Raw genomic sequence first — 25133 nt, 5'->3', positions numbered from 1 at the left:
GGAGGAAATGGGCTAGACACAAATACAAAAATTCTACAAAGTATACACAGCACTCTGACAGTTATAGTAAAACCATTGTGAATATTTCTACTAATAATTTATATAATATATAATTATACGATATAATATAAATATATTTTATAACATATAATATAAACATATTATTTCTTATATTATTGGAATATAAATGTATAATATCTTTATAATATAATATAAAAATATATTATAAATATATATTATATATAATAGGTAGCATGATATGATATATACAAATATATGACCATAACTGTTATCTATTTTACTATTTATAATTCACTATATGATGCTTTTTAGCGATATCTCTGCATAGTAATTTTTAAGATAATGCTAACAATAGTTATTATGAATTGCTCACAAGTGGCAGATATTATGAGATAAATTCACAGTTCTTATATTGCTGAAGACAAGGAGGCGATGAGGACACTAAACCCAGGTCCTTCTAGCACTAGGTGGAAAAGATGGCATTTGTTTACTAGATCGTATTAGCAAGAGACATGGCAAATACTTAGACTTATGTAATTCATATCAACCCTGTGCTAATTAAAAAGTATGCCCTCATTAGCTTTCCATTACCTCAACAAAATACCTTACAAGGAAAACAGATGGGGCTGGAGAGATGGTTCAGTAGTTAAGAATTTCAGTTCCTCTAAAGGACTTAAGTTCACTTCCAAGAACCCATAATCCCCTGTATTTCACAGCAGGAAAGCCAATGCCTCGGTCCTCCGCAGCCCTCTGTACTCATGTGCACATACCTCCATTCAGATACAAGCATCTATAAGTAATGAAAAACTATAAAATATATTTTTTAAATAGAAAAGGTACCCAAGATGAGTCAGTCCAATTGCTCTGGGTCTCAGGTGGGCTTGACATATGGCAAGGGCAAAGAGCATATGATAGAGTTAAGGCCCTCCCCAGAAACAAAAAAACAAAGGGCCTGGGTCTGACTGTCTGCGACCTGGAATGGTCTGCTCCAAAAGATCTTAGGACCTTCTGATGGGTTCCACCTTCTAAGGGTTCCACCACTTAGCGCCATCCTGGGAGCCAGGCTCTGGACACACGGGCCTTTGGGAAGCATCCATCCAAACTACAGCAAAGGCGACTTTATCCCCCACTCCACGGACAGCATATGGCTAGAGTACATGCTCCCAGTGACGCAGTAGTGGCCCGCGTCCAGCTAAATAGCCCCGTAGATGGGCACCCAGGAGGCAAGGGCCAAGGCTTCTGAGATAGCTCTAAATCAGCTCATCTGCGCTGAGACAGCCTCACTGAGGACATGTTATTCTGGAGCCTCCGTGTGGGTATTTTTAGAGCCTTTGGATTAATTGCCAGCAAGTTATTTCATGCAAATAAGACTTAAACACGTATGTGAAAGATAGGCAGTTATTAAACAACCTAGCATTTAGATCCGACTCAGAAGCAGATACTCAAATGCTCCTCAGAGCAGGTAGAACACATGAGCAGAAGGGGTAATTCCAATGACAGGCTTTAAACTTAAAATATACATTTACAAAATGCCTCACTCATTGACATGTAACAAGAAGCCAGGTGTTTGAGCAGTGTTAAATGATAGGCGTGTGGCAAATACAGAAGTGGATGCTCACAGCCATCCACTGGACGGAGCACAGGGTCCCCAATGAAGGAGCTAGAGAAGGAACTGAAGGGGTTTGCAGCCCCATAGGAGGAACATCAATATGAACTAACCAATACCCCCAGAGCTCCCTGGGACTAAAACAACAACCAAAGAAAACACATGGTGGGACTGGTGTCTCTAGCTGCATATGTAGCAGAGGATGGCCTGGTCGCCCTCAATGGGAAGAGAGGCCCTTTGTCTTGTGAAGGTTCTATACCCCAGTATAGGGGAATGTCAGGGCCAGGAAGCAGGAGTGAGTGGGTTGGGGAGCAGGGGGAGGGAGGAGGTGATAGGGGATTTTCGGAGAGGAAACCAGGAAAGGGGATAGCATTTGAGATGTAAATAAAGAAAATATCTAATAGAAAAAAATGATAGGCGTGACGGTTTAACAAGGCACAGTACTGTTTATCTGCCTACATGGGGCACCCTCTGAAGGTAAAACTTGAGTGTGGCCTGCTAAGTGGCTACGTGTCTGACGTCACCAACAGCCATGCTATTCAAAGCTACACACACCAGCCAGGCCCTAGCCTGACTACTGAGCACCCACTCTAGATCATGAGACACAAGAACCTCAAAGACAAAGGCGAGGCCTCCCTTCAGCAGCGTCCCTAGAGCCCCATCTCCCTCCCCTTTCTTTGCCGTATTCCATAAGACGGCATCATTCTCAAAGGTATGCCACAGCATGTTGAGAGGAGATGTCCCTGCCTTTACCAGGCCCCCTCTCATTTAAAAGCAGAGGTTCCCAACCTTCCTAATGCTGTGACCCTTTAACACAGTTCCTCTTGCTGTAGTGAAGGCAACCATAAAATTACTTTGTTTCTACACCACAACTGTGATTTTGTTACTGAATTGTAATGTATCTATTTGTGTTTTCCAATGGTCTTAGGCGACCCCTGTGAAGGGTTATTTGACAACCTTTCCCCCTCCCTCCGCCCCCCCAAAGGATTGAATACACCTGCTTCTGATCCATAACTCACAGTTAACACTTTGCTCTATAAAGAGTTACAATCAGAGATTATCAAAGCTCATCCATAATTCAGAAACCAGAATAAGTTCTCCATTCTTCCCAGCACAGTCCATAATGCCAGACCATCTCTGCTGTGAGAGAAGCAGGCTGGCGCCCCTCCCTTTGTGGTCACCAGAGCTCTGTTCGATTTATTTCCCCTTAAACTGTTTATGTCCCTAATGATTCAGGACACGGTTTTTGACATGCACCTCGGAGACTAGCAGTTACCATGATATTTTCCCATTATTCAGTTGGAAACCATAATTAGTGTGGTGTTGGCCAAGCCATGCATGAGAAACCCTCCTGTCATTTTGTGCCTCTTTGATGCTAACAGGCTCAGTAAAGCCCGGACCTGCATATGGTGTTCCAGTAGCGGTGAACCGTTATAATTGCAAACCACGTCTTTGAGAACCACGCTGCCCTTCTAATCTGTTCTCGTGTTGTTTTTTTCCAGCAGCTTTTGCAAGCTTAGTATTGACTGAATAAATGACGCCCCCTCTGTGTGAACCTCTCATCTTACAATTAGAACCAGAGTGAAGTCTGAAGTCTAAGGCATAAGCACAAAAAAAAAAAAAAAAAAAAAAAAAAAAAAAAAAAAAAAAAACACCAAGTTTTTGTTAGGTTTTATTTACTGAGAAAAGCCTTATGTTTTTAAGGACAAAAAAATATATAGTGTTTAACAAGGGATAGGAATTGTACTTTTTCAGGTACTTAAATATCCGTGAGTTCAAGTCCACCCAAGGCTAAGTAGTACATTCCAGGCCAGCCAAGGCTCCATAGTGAGGCCCTGTCTTGAAAGGAGGGGGAGGAGAATGCTCGTCCCTCCAAATGGTGCTATGAGTTTCTGGAAAGGAGGGAGAGTTAGTGAATCTTTCCATTTGCTGAAGCCTGGCTTGATGTTAACCATTTACCCCACTGTGACTCGTGTGTGAGGCTGCCAGATAAAGTACCACTGACCCCCGTGGTGGTTACATGACAGAAATGTGTCATCTCTCAGTTCTTCGAACCAAAAGTCCCCAGCCAAGGTACTGGCAGGGTCTGGAGACTGTGAAGAAACGTGGACCCACTTTTGTCCCAGGTCTTTGTGTGGCTTCTGGGAGTGTGCTGGCAAGCTTTGGCATTCCTGGGCTGTAGCTCTTTGCCTTTATCTCCATGTGAAGTTTTCCTTGTAGGTGTTACAGATTTCGCACTTGTATAATGGCACAGGTCATCTTGGAACAGGCTACCTCTATGACTTCATCTCAACAAATTATATCTGCAACAGCCCTGTGCCCACATAAAGTCACATTCTGAGGTGCACTGGGCTAAGACTGTTAACAGACAAAGTTAAAGAGGTGCATTGGCCTGTGACGTCACCTCAGAAGAAAGCGTGCACGTTCCGGATTGGTGGAAGCATTAAAGAGATGCCCGAGAAGCAAGCTGCAAAGTGCCACCCAGGAAAGTTGCACCATTGTGACATAAACCAGAGGAGGGAATGGTGCCTAGCTTGTAGTCACATCCTGCTCACCTGTCTTAAACTTTTATGCGTTTCTTCAATTTGGCCAAGAAGAGGTGTTCTCAATTTAGCATGTTGTATTTCTGACAGGCCACTTTAATCTCACACTTTGTGAAGACAGAACATCTAAGGGTAAGGATCAAAGTTCTTGGGGAGACAAAATTACCTCATCGCTGGGCAATGGTGGTGCATGCCTTTAATCCCAACACTTGGAAGGCAGAGGCAGGCAGATTTCTGAGTTTGAGGACAGCCTGGTCTACAGAGTGAGTTCCGGGACAGCCAGGGCTACACAGAGAAACCCTGTCTCAAAAAACAAAACAAAACAAAAAAAATCAACAACAAAAAAAGTACCTCATTAAATCCATCCGCTGCTGCTTTTACAGAGGAGGAGAGCTGGGAATCAGGATGGTTGGGTATCTTACTCAATTTGGCATACTCAGCCCCTCAGGGCGCTCGGCCCCGGAGCTCAGCTACCCGGACTCTCATTCTAGCTTCGTCCTCCATGTGACCTACTGCATGTGAAAGGTCTTTGACCTATTCTGTTGCCTTTGCATCTTATTTCTACCTAGGAAGGGCAATCATGTCTGTTGTTGGAGAATACCTCCCTTCTGGGGTATTTGGGGAAATACCTGAGTGTCCAGTTTATCAGACACTTCTAAGCCTCTCCTATGGGACCCACTCAAATAGATTGTCTCTCAGCACCACAGATATGACTCTGGCCATATAGGAGTCATATCTGATCATTAGGAAGAACACACTTTCCTAGATAACGTAAGACATCCATGTTGCTAAATGTGATAGAAATTAATTTAATGGCTGAGTATACATTTTGGTCTGTTGTTGTTATTCTTGGACTGGTTGCGGGTTATAAGGTTGTTGTGTTTTATATGTTTTAATAAAATATGTAGCTACTTGCTTTCATTTATGAGACATTTCCCCAAACTCTTTTGGTTTGGGTGTTTCGTTCCCCAGTTTTAATGAGGTATTGTTGGCAAATAAAAATGATGTGTGCTTTAAATATGCACCATCATAGTGTGATGTGTGTCTACATTGTGGAATGCTGCTGCTATGATCAAACTAGTTTACATGCCCATGATGTTACATGGTTAGATTTGGAGGTGGAGAAAAGATAGGTCAGTTCTCTTATCAAATCTTGTGTACAATGAAGTATTAGTAACTTTGGCCTCTATGCTGTGCACTGAGTCTCTAAAAATTGCTCATCTGGCCTACCCAAACCTTGGTACCATTTAAATAGCATCATTTCTCCATGTTTCCTTTTCCTCCTACATCTAAAAACCATCGTTCTAGTCTCTGGTTTTATGAGTTAGACATCTTAAAATTCTGCACCAAAGTGAACCCATTCTGTATTTGTTCTTCTAAGTCTGTCTTATTTCACTATGCATAACACCCAGGAAGTCTATGTGTGTGATCATGAATGCCATGATTTCCTTCTTTTTCAAGGCTGTATAATATTCTGTAGCAGGCATATGTAGAGTACGTGTCTGTTTGTGTGTGTCTTTGTGTGCACACGCACACATGTATCCATCAACATTTAAAATGTTCTCCCATCTTTTCTTCAAAGTTTGCTCTGTTGAAGACCTAGCCATGTCTGAACTATTTGCCAACTTACCTTTTGCTTTTAATGTAGTACCTGGTGTGAAGTGGGCTATCAATATGTATTCGAATGGTTTATGATTTTGTAAATCAAAAAGTTTTAATGTTGATAATTCATTATTGAAATGTAATTTGGGGAGGGGTTGATTGTATTGTTATTAAGAAAAGTCTCATTCTGTAACCAAGGCCAGCTCCAAACCAAGTATGACATCAGGCTAGCCTTGAACTCAGACCTTGGCTTCTTGAGTGCTAGAAGTGCAGGTGAGAGCCACCACACCTTGTGCTTGAAGTATATGTTGTAAAATGCTGAGATCTTCAGCAAATCACTCAATGAGCTGTGACAAACTTGTTCATGTTCACTGGTAGTCATGAAAGGCCAAGGTGGAGCAGAAGTTCCCTTCCACCTCTCCCTCTTACCTCTCCCTCTTCCTGAATTCAAGGTCATAAAACTAACAGTACAGTGTGTCTGTCTGTCTGTCTGTCTGTCTGTCTGTGCTCTTTCTGCTTCAAGGGAGCTTGGTCATTTTCACTTTTCCATGTCTTTTATGTTCTATCTCAATTAATGTTTTTGTGTTATGGGAGATGAGGCTGGGGTAGGGAGGTGCCTTTGGGTTTTTGTTCTTGGAAGTTTTTTGTTTGTGTTTTCATTTTGGTTTGGTTTGGTTTTGGTTTTTCGAGACAGGGTAGTCTTGGCTTTCCTGAAGCTCAGTTTGTACACCAAGCTGGTCTCACAGCTCCCAGGGATTGGGATGAAAGGTGTGCAGCACCACTGCTGAGCAGTCACTTTTGGTTTAAGCATCTCTATACCCATCTTGAGGTGGTCCATAGTCCACTGGTACTTGCTTATGTCCCCTTCTTGAAACCCTGGGCCCAATTCCTAATACTCTAAAAACTAAAAAACATCATTTACTCCTGCTGCCTTTGACAAGACCCAATAATAAAGATGTCATTCAGAACAGTCTGTCACTTCCCTGCTTTTCTCTTGCTCTTCCTTACTAGTGGAACCATTAATGCTGGGACTCCAAGTCTCTTAGGAACACGAGACGGGCTGATTCTCAGCAGCAAATGGATGGATTAAGACAGAATTTATTTATTGTTGCTCCAGAGTCGGGCCTGGGTTTAAATCCAGGTGACCTGTGTTTAAACAATGTATACTTAAGGCTGCAAGGTACAAAATATGGAGCAAGTGATTCAACCTTAACAGGGTCATCTTTACTATGTATTACATGATAATCACAGCCATGTAACTAACTACCAGCTTTTAATGGGCATGTTGCGTGCATGTGTGTCTGTCCGTGCTGGGCTGGGCTGGGCTACTAGAAAGACAAATGCCGGGCTGGTGAGATGGCTCAGTGGGTAAGAGCACCCGACTGCTCTTCTGAAGGTCCGGAGTTCAAATCCCAGCAACCACATGGTGGCTCACAACCATCCGTAACGAGATCTGACTCCCTCTTCTGGAGTGTCTGAAGACAGCTACAGTGTACTTACATATAAATAAATAAATCTTAAAAAAAAAAAAAAAAAAAAAGAAAGACAAATGCCTCCGAGATGGTAAAGTTCCCCAAAGGTCACCATCCACACTGTGCTGGCTCCTCTCAGAGGGAAGCAGCTAGCTTCTGAGGCCAGCTCTCTGAGCAGCAGGCCCTTCCTGTTCCATTCTCTTTCTGTCTGTCAGTTCCCAGCTTCAGCTTTGTGCTGTCTCTGCAGCAGGCTTTATGCCCAGGACACAGGGAGGTTAAGCCATGCCATGCCCTGCAGTCGCAGTCGCCGGCAGCCATCAATCAGTACTTGAGATTGCCTGCTGCTCTGCACTCTGGCTAGAAACAGGCGGTCTCCGGGCCTAAAAATAGCAGGAGTGGAGCTGAAGAACAACAGCAGCCTCACTCCTGACTGCAGAGGGAGAAAGACAGGCACTCTCTGAAAGGCTGTGCTCCTAGAGGCAAAAGTGATGAGGAGTGTAGACAGCAGGCAGCATTGGATGCTGCAGCCACTGTCAAAACCTCCCAAGCTCCTGGGTAACCCCATGGACGTTCCTCCTCTCTCAGCTGAAAAGCTCTGCATGTTGGGGTGCTGTCTTGGGGGGACATGAGCTACTGCACAAGGACATCTCCCAGCATGCAATGGGAAGTCTGGTGCCAGTCCCTGAGAAAAGCAACAGCCTCTCCCCTCCCCCATCAGAGTACAGCTCAGGGTGGCATTTTTGACCTTCCCTTCCCACCTGGGCTTTACGGGAACAAAAGCAGCATGTGGCTCCAGGACTGAATGAGGTTTGGCAGCCACCAAGTGAGTTTCAGCTGTATTTGTGGTTTTCCCTGTAAGGAGAGCTCTCCACTCACAGTGTTATCGGTTAGTGTTCCAGTAGCAAAAGCTTCGAATACCAAAACAGGAGTCCTTTGCAGGCACTTGTGATAAATCCATCCACGCGGAGACCTCATCAAAGGACAAGGCATGATTCCAGAGCTGGAAGGTAGTGCGGCTCTCCGGTGTTGGTAATGAGAAGCCTTCCTTCCGGTTGACCTATCTTGGTCCCTTGAGTGATTTTGTGAGGTGGGCTGGAAGGATTCCCCTAGAGGTGAGGAGCCAGGCTTCTGTGCCCAGGTGATGACCTGCCCTGCATTGTACTAGGCCATCACAGAAGCAGGGCCTGGGCTCAGCTTCTGCCCTTCCGCTAGAAACCCTTGGGGTTTTTCCCCCTAGTGCAACCAGCTTTAAAAGACAAGAACTCTGTAACACGGGGCAGCCTGAAATGTGGCATGAATTTATTATGCAAACGTGAAGAAGGAGCCAGAGTCTCCACAGAGCCTAGTAACCTTGACACCAACAACATTTTTCTTGGCATGGCCCAGCAATCATGACGCTGTGCCCAGAGACAAAAATACAATGCTAACCCGCCACTGGCCCAGCATTAGCCAGTATTTACATAGTCTCAATATCATGAACTCTGCATATCTATTTTCTAATTTTGGAGGCAACTCATGGAGGAAACAAAAAAATTCTAGGTATCATTGATAGACTCTATCATTGTTAGAATATAAGTATTAGCAGCCATTATGAAGTGGGTGCAAATTTATCTTTTATGTATCCAATACAAAGTGAGAGACAGAAGACAAAGGGAGAGAAGGTAAAGATGGAGTGATATGGAAGGCTAACGGATATATGATGTGTGGGTGGTGGAATTAAAACACATGAACATAATTTGTAGTTACAAAATAGTATATACATACAATATGTAACATAAGTTATATATTCTAATATACATGTGTATGTATAATATATATGATATAACTTGTATGTTATATCATAATTATACATATAATATAATATGTAAACATGTATTACATATATGTATTATGTATATAACATATAATGTGTATAAATAATATGTTACATGTTATATATGTTATATCATATATATATATAACGTGTGTGTGTGTGTGTGTGTGTGTGTGTGTGTGTGCTGGTGTTCGCAGGAAACAGCTTGAGAGAAGGTACATGTCCTCCCTAGGGATCCATCGGATGCCTTGGTTGAGTCTTTTATTCCAAGGTTTATGAAAAGATGTGAAGGGGCCTGGAGGGTTGGGCAGGAGTTAAGAGCACTTATGGCTCTGGCAAATTCCCAGCACCCAGTTAGCAGCTCACAGTGTCTGGTCTGTAACTCCAGTTCCTGTGACTCTGATGCCCTCTTCTGGCCTCCAAGGACACCAGGCGTGGACATGTAAACAAAGCGCTCATTTACATAAAATAAAAATAAACCTAAAAAGACATTTCACCCGAAAAACTAAAAAGAGTGATGTTGATGGGAGCTTCCTGGCAGAGGTGGGGTGCTGCTGCAGCTATAGCATCCTGCCCTAACTCACACATGCCGTGTGATGTGTGAGTCTATTAAGGCAGTGAAAAGGTGGCTTTTAAAAGACAAACACTGTGGCTGGCTAGTTCCATCTGTTCCCTGGGACAGATGTGCCCATGAGAATGCACTGTAAGAACACTCAGTAGGTCAGCAAACAGAAGTCAGGGTTCCAGGCTTTGGAACTACTGATGACAGTTTCCACAGTCCATGCTCTGTGTGACTCCAAACTGACGTCACTTGGGAGACAACAGCGCTCATGGCAGCAAAGCACCGTAAATGTCCGCTGCCAGAGGGACCACGAGGACAAGAGTTCTCCTGTGTATGCTCATCTGTGAGAAGCTTGGAGATTATCAAGAACAGAGTGGCAGGGGCTACCAGGACCTCCTAAGGCTTCTATGAGACAAAAACAGAGCCAAATGGATGCCGACCCCTGTGTGGACTCCCTGGTTGCACATTAGACGACTCGGACCTCAGAAGGTCCAGATGGACGGAAGAATGGCAGAACTCGATGATACAGAACCCAGGCCAGCTGCCAGGCTCCCAAACCAAGTCACGTAGCATCTGTTTTAAAATGGATCTTCCCTCTGTTAGTCCAAGCAATGGTTGGGCACTCTGACCCTGCCACTAGATTCTGAGAGCCTTTCTCCCAAGAGAGATGCCCTCACTTGCTTACAAGTAACTCCTAAAAACAGAACCTAGAACATTCATAGGCTGAGAAAATATAAATTGATTACAAATAGATGGGTGCCTGGGAAATTAACAGTAGTAGTACAGGAAAAAAAGAAGACAACTATTTCCCAGTGGACATTCTATTAGCATCTTAGCTAACCCCTTTGGGAGACACATCTTTTTCTTCTGTGTGGAGGGAGCATCATTAAGGGATAAAGCAATTTGCTGTAGGCTGTGGATACAGTGGCTAAACTTGGGGTTTATCCTTGCATTATCTCTTTATGTTTCATAATTACATGTTTCACATTTTATTATTTTAAGTGGCAGTGGGCAAACACATATTCATACCTGTTGCGCAGGAAGACCGTAGATGGAATTCCTTACACCTGTATGATGGCCAGACCTTTAGCCACAGTCCCAACACCAGCATCACCCTCTTGTATCTGGCGTTCTGCCCTTGAAAACCATGGGAAACTTCGGCTGCTTAAAAGCATTACTTTCGCAGGGCGTGGTGGCGCACGCCTTTAATCCCAGCACTTGGGAGGCAGAGGCAGGCAGATTTCTGAGTTCGAGGCCAGCCTGGTCTACAGAGTGAGTTCCAGGACAGCCAGGACTACACAGAGAAACCCTATCTCAAAAAAAAAAATTACTTTCATTTTGGATGTGGAGGGATAATTGCGCATCCCTGGCTGATACCCAATTTAAATATTGTCAAAACAGACCAGCTCAACCTTTATTTAATCCAAGCACTGAGGAGGCAGAGGCAAATGGATCTCTGTGACTTTGATGCCAGCTACCTATGTTGTTCAGGCTTTTAGTGTTTCCCTCGGGAGTCCACGCAGGAGATCCTCACAGAGCCCATGGGAGCAGCGTTCTGTATTGTCACTCCAGGCGTCATCCCTGGACCAGCTCAGCATGGGCATCACCTAGGGCTTAGTCAGAAATTTAATCCATGGACTCTACCCCTAGACCCTTTGCTTCATGGATCTCAATGGAAAAGTCCAAGAAGTTGCATTGTGACCAGGCCTCCCGAGCCTCTGATGTACAGTGAAGCCGAGAACCACTGAGGCTGCTGAACTTTTCAGGTCCATAACCAGGAAGGAAAGAAAGAGAGGGGAAAAAAGAATGCAGGGAGGAAGGGAGGGAGGGAGGAAGAGGGAAGAGGAAGGGCTGCCCCCCCCAGCCCCATTCTATTTTGTAAACTATCAATGTATGGATACCTGAGAGGGGCAGAGTCAGAAGTGAAAACCAACCGCTCAAAATCAGAGCTAGCAGAGGCTTCTAGATTCCCAGGAGCCATGATTCACAAGACAGGGGACTCAAATCACCTCCTGCAAACACCATGAACTGTAAGGAGTTAGGGGGCAGGAGCGATGTTATTAATAACACTTTATTTAAAGTAACAACAATATTTACTAATAAAAAAAACAAATTTAAATGTGAACCTAAACGGTGACATTTTCAGGATGACTCACCAAAAAAATTAATTAATTAATTAAAAATAAATTTTAAAAAAGGCCAGAACCCGCCACCACATCCTGTCTTTGGCTCCGTTCTGCAGGGCACAAACTGACTGTTCACTTCTGTTTTTCCAGCAAAGGGTTACCTTCCAGTTCAACCTTCACCTTGGAAGAGGGGACCATCTACCTGACGGCTGAGCCAAACACCCTGGACCTGCAGGATGATGCCTCTGTGCTGGACGTCTATTTAGTGAGTGGCTTTCTCCCACTCCTCTCAGCAGCCTGTTTGCAAATGGCTTGGGACCTTGACTTACACAAGACTAAAGCCAGGCATGCTTGTGGCTTCTAGAGATATGCTTGCCTCCTGTCCCTTCTACAGGACACAAATCTTCCCAAGCCATGTCACCCCCATAGTTTGTTCCAAAGTTGGCAAGAATTGATAGGTTAATGCTAGCTCAGCAAATATAACCAGAGGAGAAGTCCCCTGAGTGACCCTGCACAGCCACATGGCATCAGTGGGGTCTCTAATCATTACCTGCTTAAGCCAGTACGGGCTGCCCCAGATGGGTGTTGATTGGAAGCAGAGGCATTCCCACTGCCACTCCGGATAGAGCTGGATTCCCAGCAACCCAGGATCCTGCTAGTGGTCCCTACAAGCTTGTCTAGGCTTTGAAGATACCCTCTTCCCCTCTTGCAAAGCCCGATGAGTTGTCGATCAGAGGAGCCGGCTCCTGGTGTCTCCTTGGGCTTCAGTCTTCTTATCTATTAAATGGATTAGTGAATGCTCTTGATGGCCCTGTGCAGCTCAAACAGGCTCATTCATCCTGAATCAGAGGGAGTCAGTCGCACACGGTTGGCTCTCCAAAGAAGGGACAGTCATTCCCCAAACTCTGCAGTTTCTCTAACCGCCCCCCCCCCACACACACACACACAGCATTACGGTTCACTTAAACTTTAAGGCAATACGTCTAGAACATTAGACACCATTAATTTGTAGTTCTGGGGTGTGCTTTCTTGCTGGAGATATTTTATTATTTTTTAATGTTGTCCTACAACTGGGAAGACTCAGCTTCTTGCCTACCCATCAGTGACTTCATTTGCCTCTACATTATGGAAGAATGATAAAGAAAATCCAGTCTGGCCTGCGCAACTTCTCTCTCCTTTCTTTTTGACCTAATTCGAAAGCTCTGGATCCCAACCATTTCTATCCCAGCCATCTTTAATTGAACGGCCCTGAAGGCTTCTGGGATGACATTCTCTTTGGTGACGTCACCCAGTGTAGTGTGAGGTCTCTTGTGAGGCTTTTCCCTTGAAGATTCGATGTTTCCTTCTTAGTAGTGATATCCTAACCCACTTTGTGGTCAACTGATCCAAACTAAGTATTTAATTTATATCCCTGTGAAATATGCAGACTTACACCACATTGATTTGTGTGTATTGGGTAACCTGAGATTTCCTTTTAGGGATCCACCCAAAGTTGTGCCTTTGGGCTTACAGAGGCCTTGTGACTTTTCTCTGTAACTTGAACTGGAATTTAAAAGGATGGTTGACCTCTGAGGAGAGATAACAGTTTCATCATTCAGTATTCAGGCATTTAATTCAGGTCCTACCAATGTTTCGCCCAACACTGCTTTCCAGAGGTCCTTCACCTTCACACTGTACACCCCTCGGCTTCCTGGCTCATTTGCAAATATTCAAATCCAAGGGAGATGGTTTTTTAAGATGGCTTTATCCAGTGTGACCAAAGATGTTTCCTGTTGAATGCTGAGCTGATGAGCCACAGATTGGGGTATTGAAAAGCAAACAACAGAACTGAGTGGGCCGCACTGATGGGAAATGCGAGCTTCTGCCGTTCTCCTAGCGGGATGGTCGCGTGGATATCAGCCCCCGATGCTGCCTGTCACCCTGGGATGCTAAGGCAGCCTGCCTGGGGAGGGGAACCAACAAAAAGCCATTCCCACTGGGAAATGGAGTGGGAGAGAGTGCCCTTTCGTGGCTCCCAGGGAACGGGTTGTCAGTGAGAGGTGAAGGAATTGCATTCTTATTAACAGAGAAATCTAAAGGATGGCTGCCACCCAACAGCGACTTCTCTCCTTCTGTTACTCAATCCCATTGCCTTTACACTGGCCACATTAGCATCCTCTCAATAACACGCCCTTTATCTGTGAAAGTGCTTCTGCAAAATGGCTGTTTGAAGTGCAAAAATAACTGCATGTAAGGAAAAGAAACAGTTAAACCCCACCCCACCCCCAATTCTCTGCCATACTAGTATTGGAGATTAGTGTGCTGACCTACTGTCAGCCCTTGGACAGCTTGATTATTCGGTGTGTTTGGGGTTGTTAATGCTACCCTTTGATCATGGGAAGAAGGGTGGCAAAGAAGTGAGCGTGGTTGAATAAACAGCTGCCACGCCATGGTGTGGGAGGAAAGCCTGAGAAAATACCAAGACAAACGCTCAACAAATTAGGTCACAGGGGTCTTAGAAAACTCAAAGCAGGGGCTTTGGCAAAAAGAAGCTGAGTTTCTGAACTTGAATCCTTAGGCTTGGAGGTGAATGATGCCTCCCCGGCCACACCGCATCAGTAAGGGTCTCTAATCTTTACCTGCTTAAGCCAGTACCGGCTGCCCCAGGGGGTGTTGATTGGAAACTCTGGCATTCCCACTGCCTCTCCCGAGGGAGCTGGATTCCCAGGTCTAGGTTACTCCAGGTCTAGGGGATCTAGTGCCCTCTTCTGGCCTCTCCAGGCACCAAACATGCACAGATACACATGCAGACAAATACGTATGCATATAAAATAATAAAATAAAATTTAAAAATATAAACAAAGCTGACCAAGTCTGACAGTACATGAGAAGGGGTCCAGGGGAGGAGCCTGAAGGCCTGGCTTTCCTTTGTTTGTTGGCCTGTATTACTCTCCTGCTGTAAGAAATTATCACAAACTGTGTGGCTTAAGCAACAGAAATGTGTCACCTCCTAGAGGCCCTGGGTCTGAACACAACATACCCACAGTGCCTTGCTCCCAGAGCGGATGTGAGGACAGATCGCTACCTGTGCTTGCAACCTCTCTGGGCTTCATATGTTTACTGGTAGTCGGAATCACTTTTCCTCTGATTCTGAAAGCAAGCCCCTATGATTGACAGCCACAAACTCACTGATCGGTGTCCCTCCTTTCCACAAACCCTCTGCTGCCACCTACTGGTGAAAAGGCAGCTCTGCCCATGGGTCTGGGGGAGTGACTGAAGGCTCTATTGAAACCTAATGAAGAGTGAGTATGGGGCTCAATAACCTGTTTCCTCTTGGTGCACTTGACCACATTCTTCCAGCATAATGCATCTCAGCTCATCAGGTAGCAGAGTCTTTGGGCATCAAAGGCATCTCATACCACAGGCCTAGCATCTGCCGTCTCAGGTTGGCCTGGAGGCTGCAGTTAGAATCGTGCAAAACAGAGAGGAGAGAGGCTCATCTCTCAGACTCCAGCATGCGCTTCTCACCCACTTTAGTCTCTGGGAAAGCCTCCTCTTGACCCTTTAATCCAGCATAGAAAATGCCACTTCTGCAGTTGAGACAGCAAGGGTAACACTTGATCTTAGCCAAAAGGCCGAGAAGCGTCAGCAAGTGTAACATAGTAGCAACAAACACCCAGTGCTCCAGGCCTCCCTTATGCTGTCTGTGACCTATCCTGCTTAGGGGAGTAGGATTAAATATAATAAAATGAAAATATGGATAATTTAAAGACAAGAGTATTCTTTAAATCCGTGGGGCTCCTGGCCACTGTTTCTTTTTGCTAGAGCTGTCACAGCCAAGCACTAGGATAAGTCACTTTAGAGTGTAGGAAGGTCTTCTTTCGTGTCTCTATAGACTGGGAGTTAGTTCACAGTCAGGTGTCAGTGGGGTCCCTAGCTCCATTTCCAGAGAATCTGTGTAGGCCTCTCTACTTGGCTTACAGATAACTGTCTACTCCCTGGGTCTACACAATGTCTACTCTGTGTGTGTCTGTGTGGTCCAAACTCCCTGTGTCTAGAACAGTAGTTCTCAACCTTCCTAATACCATGACCCTTTAATACAATTCATATTGTGGTGATGTCCCAACAAATAAAATTATTTTCATTGCTACTTCATAACTGTAATTTTGCTACTGTTATGAATTATAATGTAAACATCTGTGGGTTTTTTTTTGATGGTCTTAGGCAACACCTGTGAAAGGGTCATTTGTGCCCCACCCCCACCCAAAGGGTCACAACCCGCTGATTAAGAACCATTGCTCGGGCTGGTGAGATGGCTCAGTGGGTTAGAGCACCCGACTGCTCTTCCGAAGGTCCAGAGTTCAAATCCCAGCAACCACATGGTGGCTCACAACCATCCGTAACAAGATCTGACCCCCTCTTCTGGAGTGTCTGAAGACAGCTACAATGTACTTACATATAATAAATAAATAAATAAATTAAAAAAAAAAAAGAACCATTGCTCTAGTAGGACACTCGTCCTGATGAAATAGGACCTAATCTACCATCTCATTTAAACAGATCTCCTCTGTAAAGACCCTGTCTCCAAACAAGGCCATACTCTGGGTGAATGACAGTTAGGGGCCTCCACCTTAGAGGGACATGGGTTAGCCCATGACAACCATCGTGTACTCCAGTAGAAAGCAGCACTACCTCTCCGTACTTCCACAGACAGGGCCTGGTGAGCCTTCGGCTTCACAATGTCCTTAGCTCTAGTGTGGCTGGGGATAGCCCTTCATGCTGATGACAAAGCAGCCAGGAACCAAAGCCTGGGCTCTTTGTCAAATGATATCAGCACTGGATTCAGTTCCCCATCTCCCAAGTACAGCAGAAGCTGAGGTCAATCAATCAATCAATAAACCAGACTCCTGGAGCTGCAGGTCGGTGTGCTCTGAGGTGCTCATGGAGCCACGGAGATTGGCAGCAGGCTCAGTTGAGTACCAGAAGTTCCCCTGTAGAATAATCAAGATGCATGAATCATTGATGTCCTCCATCACCTCCCCGCCCTCTGGAAAGAAATTAATGTTAAAATATTACTGCTGCACTAACAGTTTTGAAATGAGAGACCTTGACCTCAGTCTTTTCCCTGACATCTACCTGCTGCAGCAACAGGGCTCTTTGATGGAGCACAGGAGATTGGCAGGAGACCAGATAAACCACAAGTTTTGACCAACATTCAAAAATCCAGTCAGTGACATTCCACCAGATTAGACCCAGATAGATGTCTTCACCCAAAGTGTTCAAATCCTTCAAGAACAGCTACAGTCCCATCTTCTACACCAAAGCTGCTCAGAGGAAGTCTGCTGCCCTGACCCTTGGGAAAGAACAACCGTACTTCTGGCTAGGAGTCCTAACATTTATTTAAGAGTAATGCTAGGGAATTTGGACCCAGACTCTTCTAAAGTGTTTGTATTGCTATGACAAAATACTTGAGATAACCCATTTAAAAAGAAGAAAGGTAAGGCCAGATGACTCAGTAGGTACAGGCACTTACTCCCGTACCTTATGACTTCTTTTCTACCCTTATCCCACATAGGGGAAGGAGAGAATCAATTCCCACAAGTGTCCTCTGACCTCCAGATGTGTGCCAGGGCATGCATGCCTCTACACACACACACACACACACACACACACACACACACACACACAGAGGCACAAGCACTCTTGGGCGCATACACTCCCTCACAAAGTATGTATTGTTTTTAAAGGAAGAGAGGTTTATTTGGGGGATTGTTCTCAGCCCATAGATGCTTGGCTCTGTTACACTGGCTACATGTGAGGCAAGACGTCATGAGAACACACATAGCAGAGGAGAATCACTCGCCTCATGGCTCAAGTCCCCATATCCTTTTCAAGGTCCTGTTCCCATGACTTTATCAACTCAGAAACACAACTCTTACCTCAAAGAGGATAAAAGTTTATTCTAAAGCCAAATCTTAGAGACCAGGACCTAAGAAACCTTAAATTCCATGTTCCAACATGTAAGCAGTTTCCTGAAGTTTCTATTGTAACAGAAGAAAGAACATTATAAGTCAAACCACTTTTAAAACACACTAGGAAAAACCTCAGACAGGTGGGTCACACAAAGGAGAGAGATCTTATCATCTGCCTCTGATACTGGGGCTCTGTGGGGGCTAAGTTAATAGATCCCAACAGAATCCCAGCGGGTTCTCATCTGATCGTCGCTAGATGTTCGTTTCAACACAGAGTTAGGTATGGCTATCTCGGAGACTAACAATAGCTCAAGTTGTTTGTGGGCCTGCAGCCTTCCGACCTATCCACACCTCTGCAGCTTCTAATCAGTCAGTCAGTGTTTTCAGGCTTGGTTGCTTCCCCCTGCTAGACCCAAGGCTCACACTGCCACCCAACAAAACCTCCAGCTGGAGCATGTAGGAGGCAGATGCAGTCAGATCTCTGTGACTGGAGACTAGCTGTGAAGTTCTGCACACGTGAGAGAGATTCCGTTCCATTGTCCTGCCATGCCCTGATTTCTACAGCTCTGATGTGTGTGTATATCATGCCTAGCAAATGCTGAGCCAGCTGTACTTCACCCCTAGGTGATGTCTTGTGAAATAATAACCAAAGGAGGTATATGAGCAAAATAAAATAAAATGTACCAAATATAAAGTATTACTTTAAAAAAAAAAAAGCCTAGCTGGGTGGTGGTGGTGCACACCTTTAATCCCAGCACTTGGGAGGCAGAGGCAGGCAGATTTCTGAGTTCGAGGCCAGCCTGGTAGAAAGCTGAAGCAAATATATCAATAATTCATAAGTTCAAGGCCAGCCTGGGCTGTGTAGCCAAGATTTATCTCAAGAACATTAAAAAGGAGGGGGGGGGGAAGGAAGGAAGGAAGGAAGGAAGGAAGGAAGGAAGGAAGGAAGGAAAGACAGCCTTTAGACTTCCTTGCCAAGGTATAGTGACTTTGACCTTGAAATTCTGGGATCTCTCAGAGAATGATCAGGTGAATCCAGACAGAGAAGAGTCCTCAAAGCCCAGGAGACAATGTTGGGAGTGAGGCACTGTAATGGCTTGCTACAGATTTGTGGTTATGGTCTGAGTGATTGAAAGAAACAGGCAGAGCAACTCAGGACGAGGTGATGTGCTGTCATTGGAAAGACACAGGAACAGCAGAAAATAGCAAATTACAGTATGGGGCTTGGGGAAACAGAATTAAGGGATCGCTAAGAGAAAGGGGGACTTGATATAATAAAGTTGGGGAGTTGGGCATATGTTATTCCAACTATCACTCTGGCAAGTAACTTCAACTTGAAACCAAATGAGAATACTCTGAATAGCAGAGGGGATGCCCTATGGATAGCAGAGGATGCCCTATGGAGAGCAGAGGATGCCCTATGGATAGCAGAGGATGCCCCATGGATAGCAGAGGATGCCCCAGGGATAGCAGAGGATGCCCCATGGATAGCAGAGGATGCCCCAGGGATAGCAGAGGATGCCCCATGGATAGCAGAGGATGCCCCATGGATAGCAGAGGATGATCCAGGGATAGCAGAGGATGCCCCATGGATAGCAGAGGATGATCCAGGGATAGCAGAGGATGCCCCATGGATAGCAGAGGATGCCCCATGGATAGCAGAGGATGATCCAGGGATAGCAGAGGATGCCCCATGGAGAGCAGAGGGGTGCAGCATGGCTGGGGACAGAATACTTGCCAGGGTTGTACAACGTGCTGTTTTATCCCAGGGGTGGCATACACCTATACTACTTGCCTGGCTGAAGCAGGAAGATCACTGGATTTCAGGACTAATCTGGTAACATAGCTAGCAAAACTCCCCCTAAAAAGGAAGGAGAGAACAGTCTATCCCTCACAACTGCACTGTGAGAAGGGTTTGTTATTGCTCTTCTCCCGCCCTAGTACCAACCAAGCAAGACTTCCGAAGTCAAAGTCTCAGGTGCATTCTGGGTGGTCTGGCTATTGAGTATCACTCCTGTTCTATAGATGAGACAGGACTTAAACACTGGGAAACAGACATAACATTCTGCGGCTTAGATAATTATAAAATAAATTTGACCCAATGTATGTCTGTACAGACCAAACTAAAGTGGTTTTCCCACGTGAACCAGGATACATCTATCACATAACGCGGCTGCCTCTGCTTTCTTTTATTTAGTTAATTTCTTTGTTTTGCTTTGCTTTGAGTTGGGGTTTTATGTAGCACAGGCTAACCTCAAACCGAGGCTGAGAATGACCTTGAATTCCTGATTGTCATCCTCCTGTCTGCATCTTCCAAGTGCTGGCACCATAGCACGTACCATCATGCCGACCTTGCCTGGCTCTGCTTTTAGTTAGCATTTTTAGGTTAGATATCTGATGGCTTGTTTTACTGCCGGCCACTTGGCTACTGTTTGGAAATGAGCATAGCAATCACGAGTTCAGGACCATGGCCCAGTCGTTGTGCTTCTTGGTTTTTAATTCTCATATACCACCTGAGTTCTCATATGCCCTCCCTGAGCCTTGTAAACTCAGAAGACAGTAGCACATCTTATCATTGCTTCATCCTAAGTGACTGATGTGATGTGGCTGGGGCTAGATCTCAATAAACAGGGAAATTAACACGTCGCAGGCCCCAACCTTAATGCATGCTTCTTCAGATGCAAGTCACCGGGAGAAATAACAACCTAAGGCCCCACGCACAGGCAGGAGTTACAAACTGGTGCTAACGCCAAGCCTCACGTCTGTTTCTTCTTTCCTGCTTTTCCTCCAGTAAGTGAAAGCGGCAGCCACCTGAGCACGTGAGCGGGACCTGAACACAGCCATGGGAGGGAACTTCCCCCACTGCAGAATTCCTCAGAAGAACTGGGCTGAACCCCAGCACACACAGTAAGACTCAGCTGGACCTTGAAGCCCGCAAGATGCCGGGGAGCCTCGGTCCGTGGCCGATCCGCAGATGGATGTGAAAATCCCACACCGTTCCGTGGGTGCTGCTGCTTGCTGACCATGAAGACCTGCATGACCTCTGTCTAAGCCGCTTTTCTACACCATGGCCAATCACCCTTTTGGACTGGGAAGCGCTATTTTCCTATAGGCTCTCTCGGTGTTTCATTCTGCATGCATAGAGTGATTACAAATAGGCAACCTATGGAATCTGCTTCTATATTTTATATAAAAAAAATCTATCCGTGCAAAATGATAAATAAGATCTAAATCCTCTCTCTTTGTTTCAGAGATTCTAATCATAGCCCCTGTCATTGAAAGCTTCAATCTGTTTTCCTTTAAAGATCAGTATACTAGGTCTGCCTTTACTTTATAGAAAGCCAGCTTCTATAAAGATTTTTTTCACTGTTTACTAGTGAAATGAGAAAAAGCAAAGCTATTTATAAAAGGCCTTATGTCTTGTATATACATTGTCTTTGAAATATTTGTGATTTAGTTTATTGCTCGTAAAAGAGAAATTATATAATTTATTTAGTAAATACTACTGTAAACTATAGTTTTATTGAAAGAAATAAAATATTTTGTTCTCAATTCTGGTCATACATTGATTCAAATGACTTATAGTCATGTGTTTGTGTGTGTGTCTGTGTGTGTGTGTGTGTGTGTGTGTGTGTGTGTGTGTGTGTGTTTGAGAGTTTGGGGAGATCAAAACTAGAGCTCTATCACAAAACTATAACCTCAGTCCACATTTATTGATTGACTGATTAAAATAATAAATAAATAAATCTTTTTAATAGAAATAATCCCCGTGTGGTGGTTTGGATAAGAATGGCCCCCAATGGCTCATATATTTAAATGCTTAAGGAGAGGTACTATTTGAAAGAATTGGAGAAAGATTGTCACTGGAAGAGGGTTTTGAGGTTTCAAAACCCCAAACCAGGTCCAGCGTCTCTCTCTTCCTGCTGCCTACAGATCTGAATGTAGAACTCTCAGCTCCTTCTCTAGCACCATGTCTGCCTGCGAGCTGCCATGCTGATAATGGGCTAACCCTCCGAAACTGTTAGCCAGGCCTAATTAAATGCTTTCCTGTAAAAGAATTGCCATGGTCGTGGTGTCTCTTCCCAGCAAGAGAACACTAAGATAGCTTGCCTTAAACAGGTAGGAATAGAATAATAAAATTCCTAGCTGTAAGAATATCTACCTAATAGTAGATTCTGTTCAGCTAGTCCAATGAGCATTCCCAAATATGCTGCCGTATTCATTACCATATTATGCTGTGGTAACAAATGACCCCCAAATTGCAATCGGACATTTTTCTTTCCCTCTCACATATGTGGGTCAGGTACAGCTCAGCTCTGAGGGCTGTCTTTATCTGGGGACCTGGAGCTGTCTTCATCTGGGGACCCGGAGCAGCCCGAGGCATGCCACTGTTGAGGCAATGGAAGTGAACGGTGGGTGTGCACAGCATTTCTACTTGGATGAAGTATTTTTCCCGTTACGTTCCTTTGCCCAAAGCAAGTGGCAGTGATGTCTATAACCAATGGGGTTGGAAGGGTGCAATATATTTCCCACATGGAGATGAAGCCAGCAGAGGTGGCAGTGAATACTGTAAACAAGGAGTTTACACCATCTGGTAACCAAGACTACAGAAAGACATTCCTGATGAGATGCTCAAAATAAAATACTTAATGTGAGAGCAGGCTGATTCGTGTAAACAAACACAGTATAAAATTTCAGGAATGCAGGCTGGAGCCAGCTCATGCTTACTTATAAACCCACACTCACTCAGCATACGGAGGAACAAGCTTACCTGCAGAGTTGATGCTGGGAATCCACCTTGGGTGGGGCTCTGGTCTAGGCTCGAGTATCTTGTGCTGCTGAAGCAGAATGCCCAGGTCATTTATAAAAAGCAGAAAGCTGCCCTTGGTTCTAGAGCATTAGTCGTCTGAGACCAGACACCCACAAGACCCAGAACAGGGCAGAAGGACAAGAAGCAAGCCAATCCATTCCCCCCAGGTCCTTTTCATAGAAGCATTGATCCAAGCATGAAGACAGAGCCTTTGGAATCTAGACATATTGAAAGGCTCCACTCCCAAAATGGTTACACGGGGGTTTGAGTCAGCAGTGTATGGAGTTCTGTGTGGAAAATCAAACCATGGCAGATGCCAACAAAGAATTATGAAGTGATTGAGGGTCCCCCCCCCCCGTCTCTTTCCTCCAGCAATGGTGTGTTCTAGCAGACATCCCCTCGCTACATGTGTCTGCCTACATGACTCCCCTCTTTCCCCTCCCATTTGCAAATTGACTCATTTATTTCAGCTGGGACCTCAACAAGGGGCCCACCGATTCCTGGGAGTGTAGATGAATTGTTCTGGTTTTTGTTTTGGGTTGTTTTTGTTTTTTTTTTTTTTACTTATTCATTTATTAAAAGGCTATAGTTTCCATTAAATTCATAGAGACATTGGCCCACAAAATGTTAAGAACTGTTGTTTTAAGGCCTACCTCAAATATTTAATGCCGTGAGTTTGTCTCTGACCCTAACCCTCCACCCCAACTTAAATACTATATGAACACATAGTTACCTCCTCTATTGCTGACCTGATTGGCTAGGCCCACGCCCATTGTCAAGGTCACTCTCCTGCACTTAAAGTCATTTTTTTTCCCTCTAGCCACACATACAAAATTCTTTGACATTCACAGCCTCTTCTTGGAGTAAACATGCGCAGGGCCTTCTGACCTGCTGCAATTCTGGCTAGTTGGTTTCTGGGCTTTCTCCACCTTTGGCATCTTGGGACCTCTGAACACCAGCACCCTGGGAACTTCCTTCATCTCCATCTTCAGTCAGAGGGTCAGAGGTGACATGGCTCCAAGGGAGCCAGGCACTTCCTCCTTTGAAACTTAAGGAGAGAGGTACACAGGGCGTTTGTAAACGAGGCATCAAAGACAGTATCTCAGAAAGCTATGTGTGTGTTTGTGTACGTATTTGCCAACAAGTCTCTGTGCTTTTGTCTTCTAAGCCCCAAGGTCTTTTAGTTCATTCTTTATGCTTCGTGTGTGTGTGTGTGTGTGTGTGTGTGTGTGTGTATTCTGGGGATCAATCCCAGGACCTCCTTGCATGCTAGGCAAGCACTGTACCACCAAGTGACACACCCAGTCACCTCAACTACTTTTTCTAAGTAAAGCAAACAGGAGGGGCTAGGGATGTGTCTGCCTGCAGAGAGCTTGCCTAGCATGGATTGGGTTTGATCTCCCACAGGACATAGGCCGGGCAGTGCAATGCATGACTATAATCATGATGTTTGGAAGGTGGGGACAGGAAGTTCAGAACCTCAGTGTCACCCTTAGCCATGCAGCAAGTGTGAGGCCAATTTGGGACATATGAGACCTGTCCCCAAAAATAAATCTGACAGCAGGGCATAGCGCAATCTGTTGTTCATCCCAGCACTTGAAAGGCAGAGGCAGGCAGATCTCTGTCAGTTCAAGGCCAGCCTGGTCTACATAGCAAGTTCCAGAACAGCCTGGGCTACCCACTAAGACTCTGTCTAATAAGTGCATAAATACAAAGTAATGAATACAGAATTGATCACATTGAGTCTTTGGGCTCTATAAGACAGCTCATATAGTACATTCTAAGACAGCCAGAGCTACATACATAGTGAGACTCTGTCTTGAAGAGGAAAAAAAAAAGGCATGTTAGATTGATGATGTATTAGAAGTCTAGACTACAGAGTGAGCTCAAGGAATGGGCTCAAAGCCAGCCCAGGAAGCTTAAAAATTCTTTGTCTCAAATAAAAAGTTTAATTTGGGCTAGAGAGGTGGCTCAAGGGTTAAGAACTCACGTGGCCTTTCTGAGAACCTAGGCTCTGTTCCCAGCATCCACATCAGGCAACTCACAGATTTGGTTTCCCCAGCTTCAGGGGATTCAACCCCCTCTTCAAGATCCTGCAGGCATCCACATGTGTGTGGTGCTCACTCGCACAGACACGCACATGTACACAGGTAAATGATAAAATGCATTTTCATTATTTGTATGTCTGAGTACCTTAGTTACTTTTCTATCGTTAGGATGAAACACCAGGACCAAAACAACTTCTAGAGGAAGGATTTAGTTGGGCTTACACTTTGTTTCTTTGTCTTTCTTTCTTTGTTTCTTTCTTTGTTTGTTTGTTTCTTTCTTTCTTTCTCTCTTTCTTCCTTCCTTTCTCTCTCTCTCTCTCTCTCTCTCTCTCTCTCTCTCTCTCTCTCTCTCTCTTTCTTTCTTTAATTGAAGGTCCCGCACTGGTCCTGCTTCCACAAGTCCATTAGTGCCCAAGATCAAGGAGAAAGGAAGAACAACCAGATAAGGCAGGAAGGGTTATTTCCCGAACATTCCATTTACACACAGAACTAAACAGGTAAGTCACTATTGCTCTTAGAAGTAGGCAGCATGGGACAGGGAGAGATGGGGAATAGGAGTGTATTTAAAAAGAACACAGG

The 25133-nt window shown here is 44.8% G+C and overlaps 1 protein-coding gene across 2 annotated transcripts in view; it reads left to right on the top strand.

Moving 5' to 3' along the window:
- Pip5k1b (phosphatidylinositol-4-phosphate 5-kinase, type 1 beta) overlaps window positions 1-21248 on the top strand; it is a 261079-nt gene extending 239831 nt beyond the window's left edge. For both annotated transcript variants that reach the window (NM_008846.3, XM_006526763.4), the window contains exons 14-15: window positions 11896-12010; window positions 20488-21248. In NM_008846.3, the coding sequence (NP_032872.1) occupies window positions 11896-12010; window positions 20488-20490 (118 nt within the window). In that variant the 3' untranslated portion in view covers window positions 20491-21248. The remainder of the gene's footprint in view (window positions 1-11895; window positions 12011-20487) is intronic.

Source organism: Mus musculus, chromosome 19 (genome assembly GCF_000001635.26).
Source record: "Mus musculus strain C57BL/6J chromosome 19, GRCm38.p6 C57BL/6J".
NCBI classification, from domain to species: Eukaryota; Metazoa; Chordata; class Mammalia; order Rodentia; family Muridae; genus Mus; species Mus musculus.
This window is presented reverse-complemented; position numbering and strand designations above follow the sequence as displayed.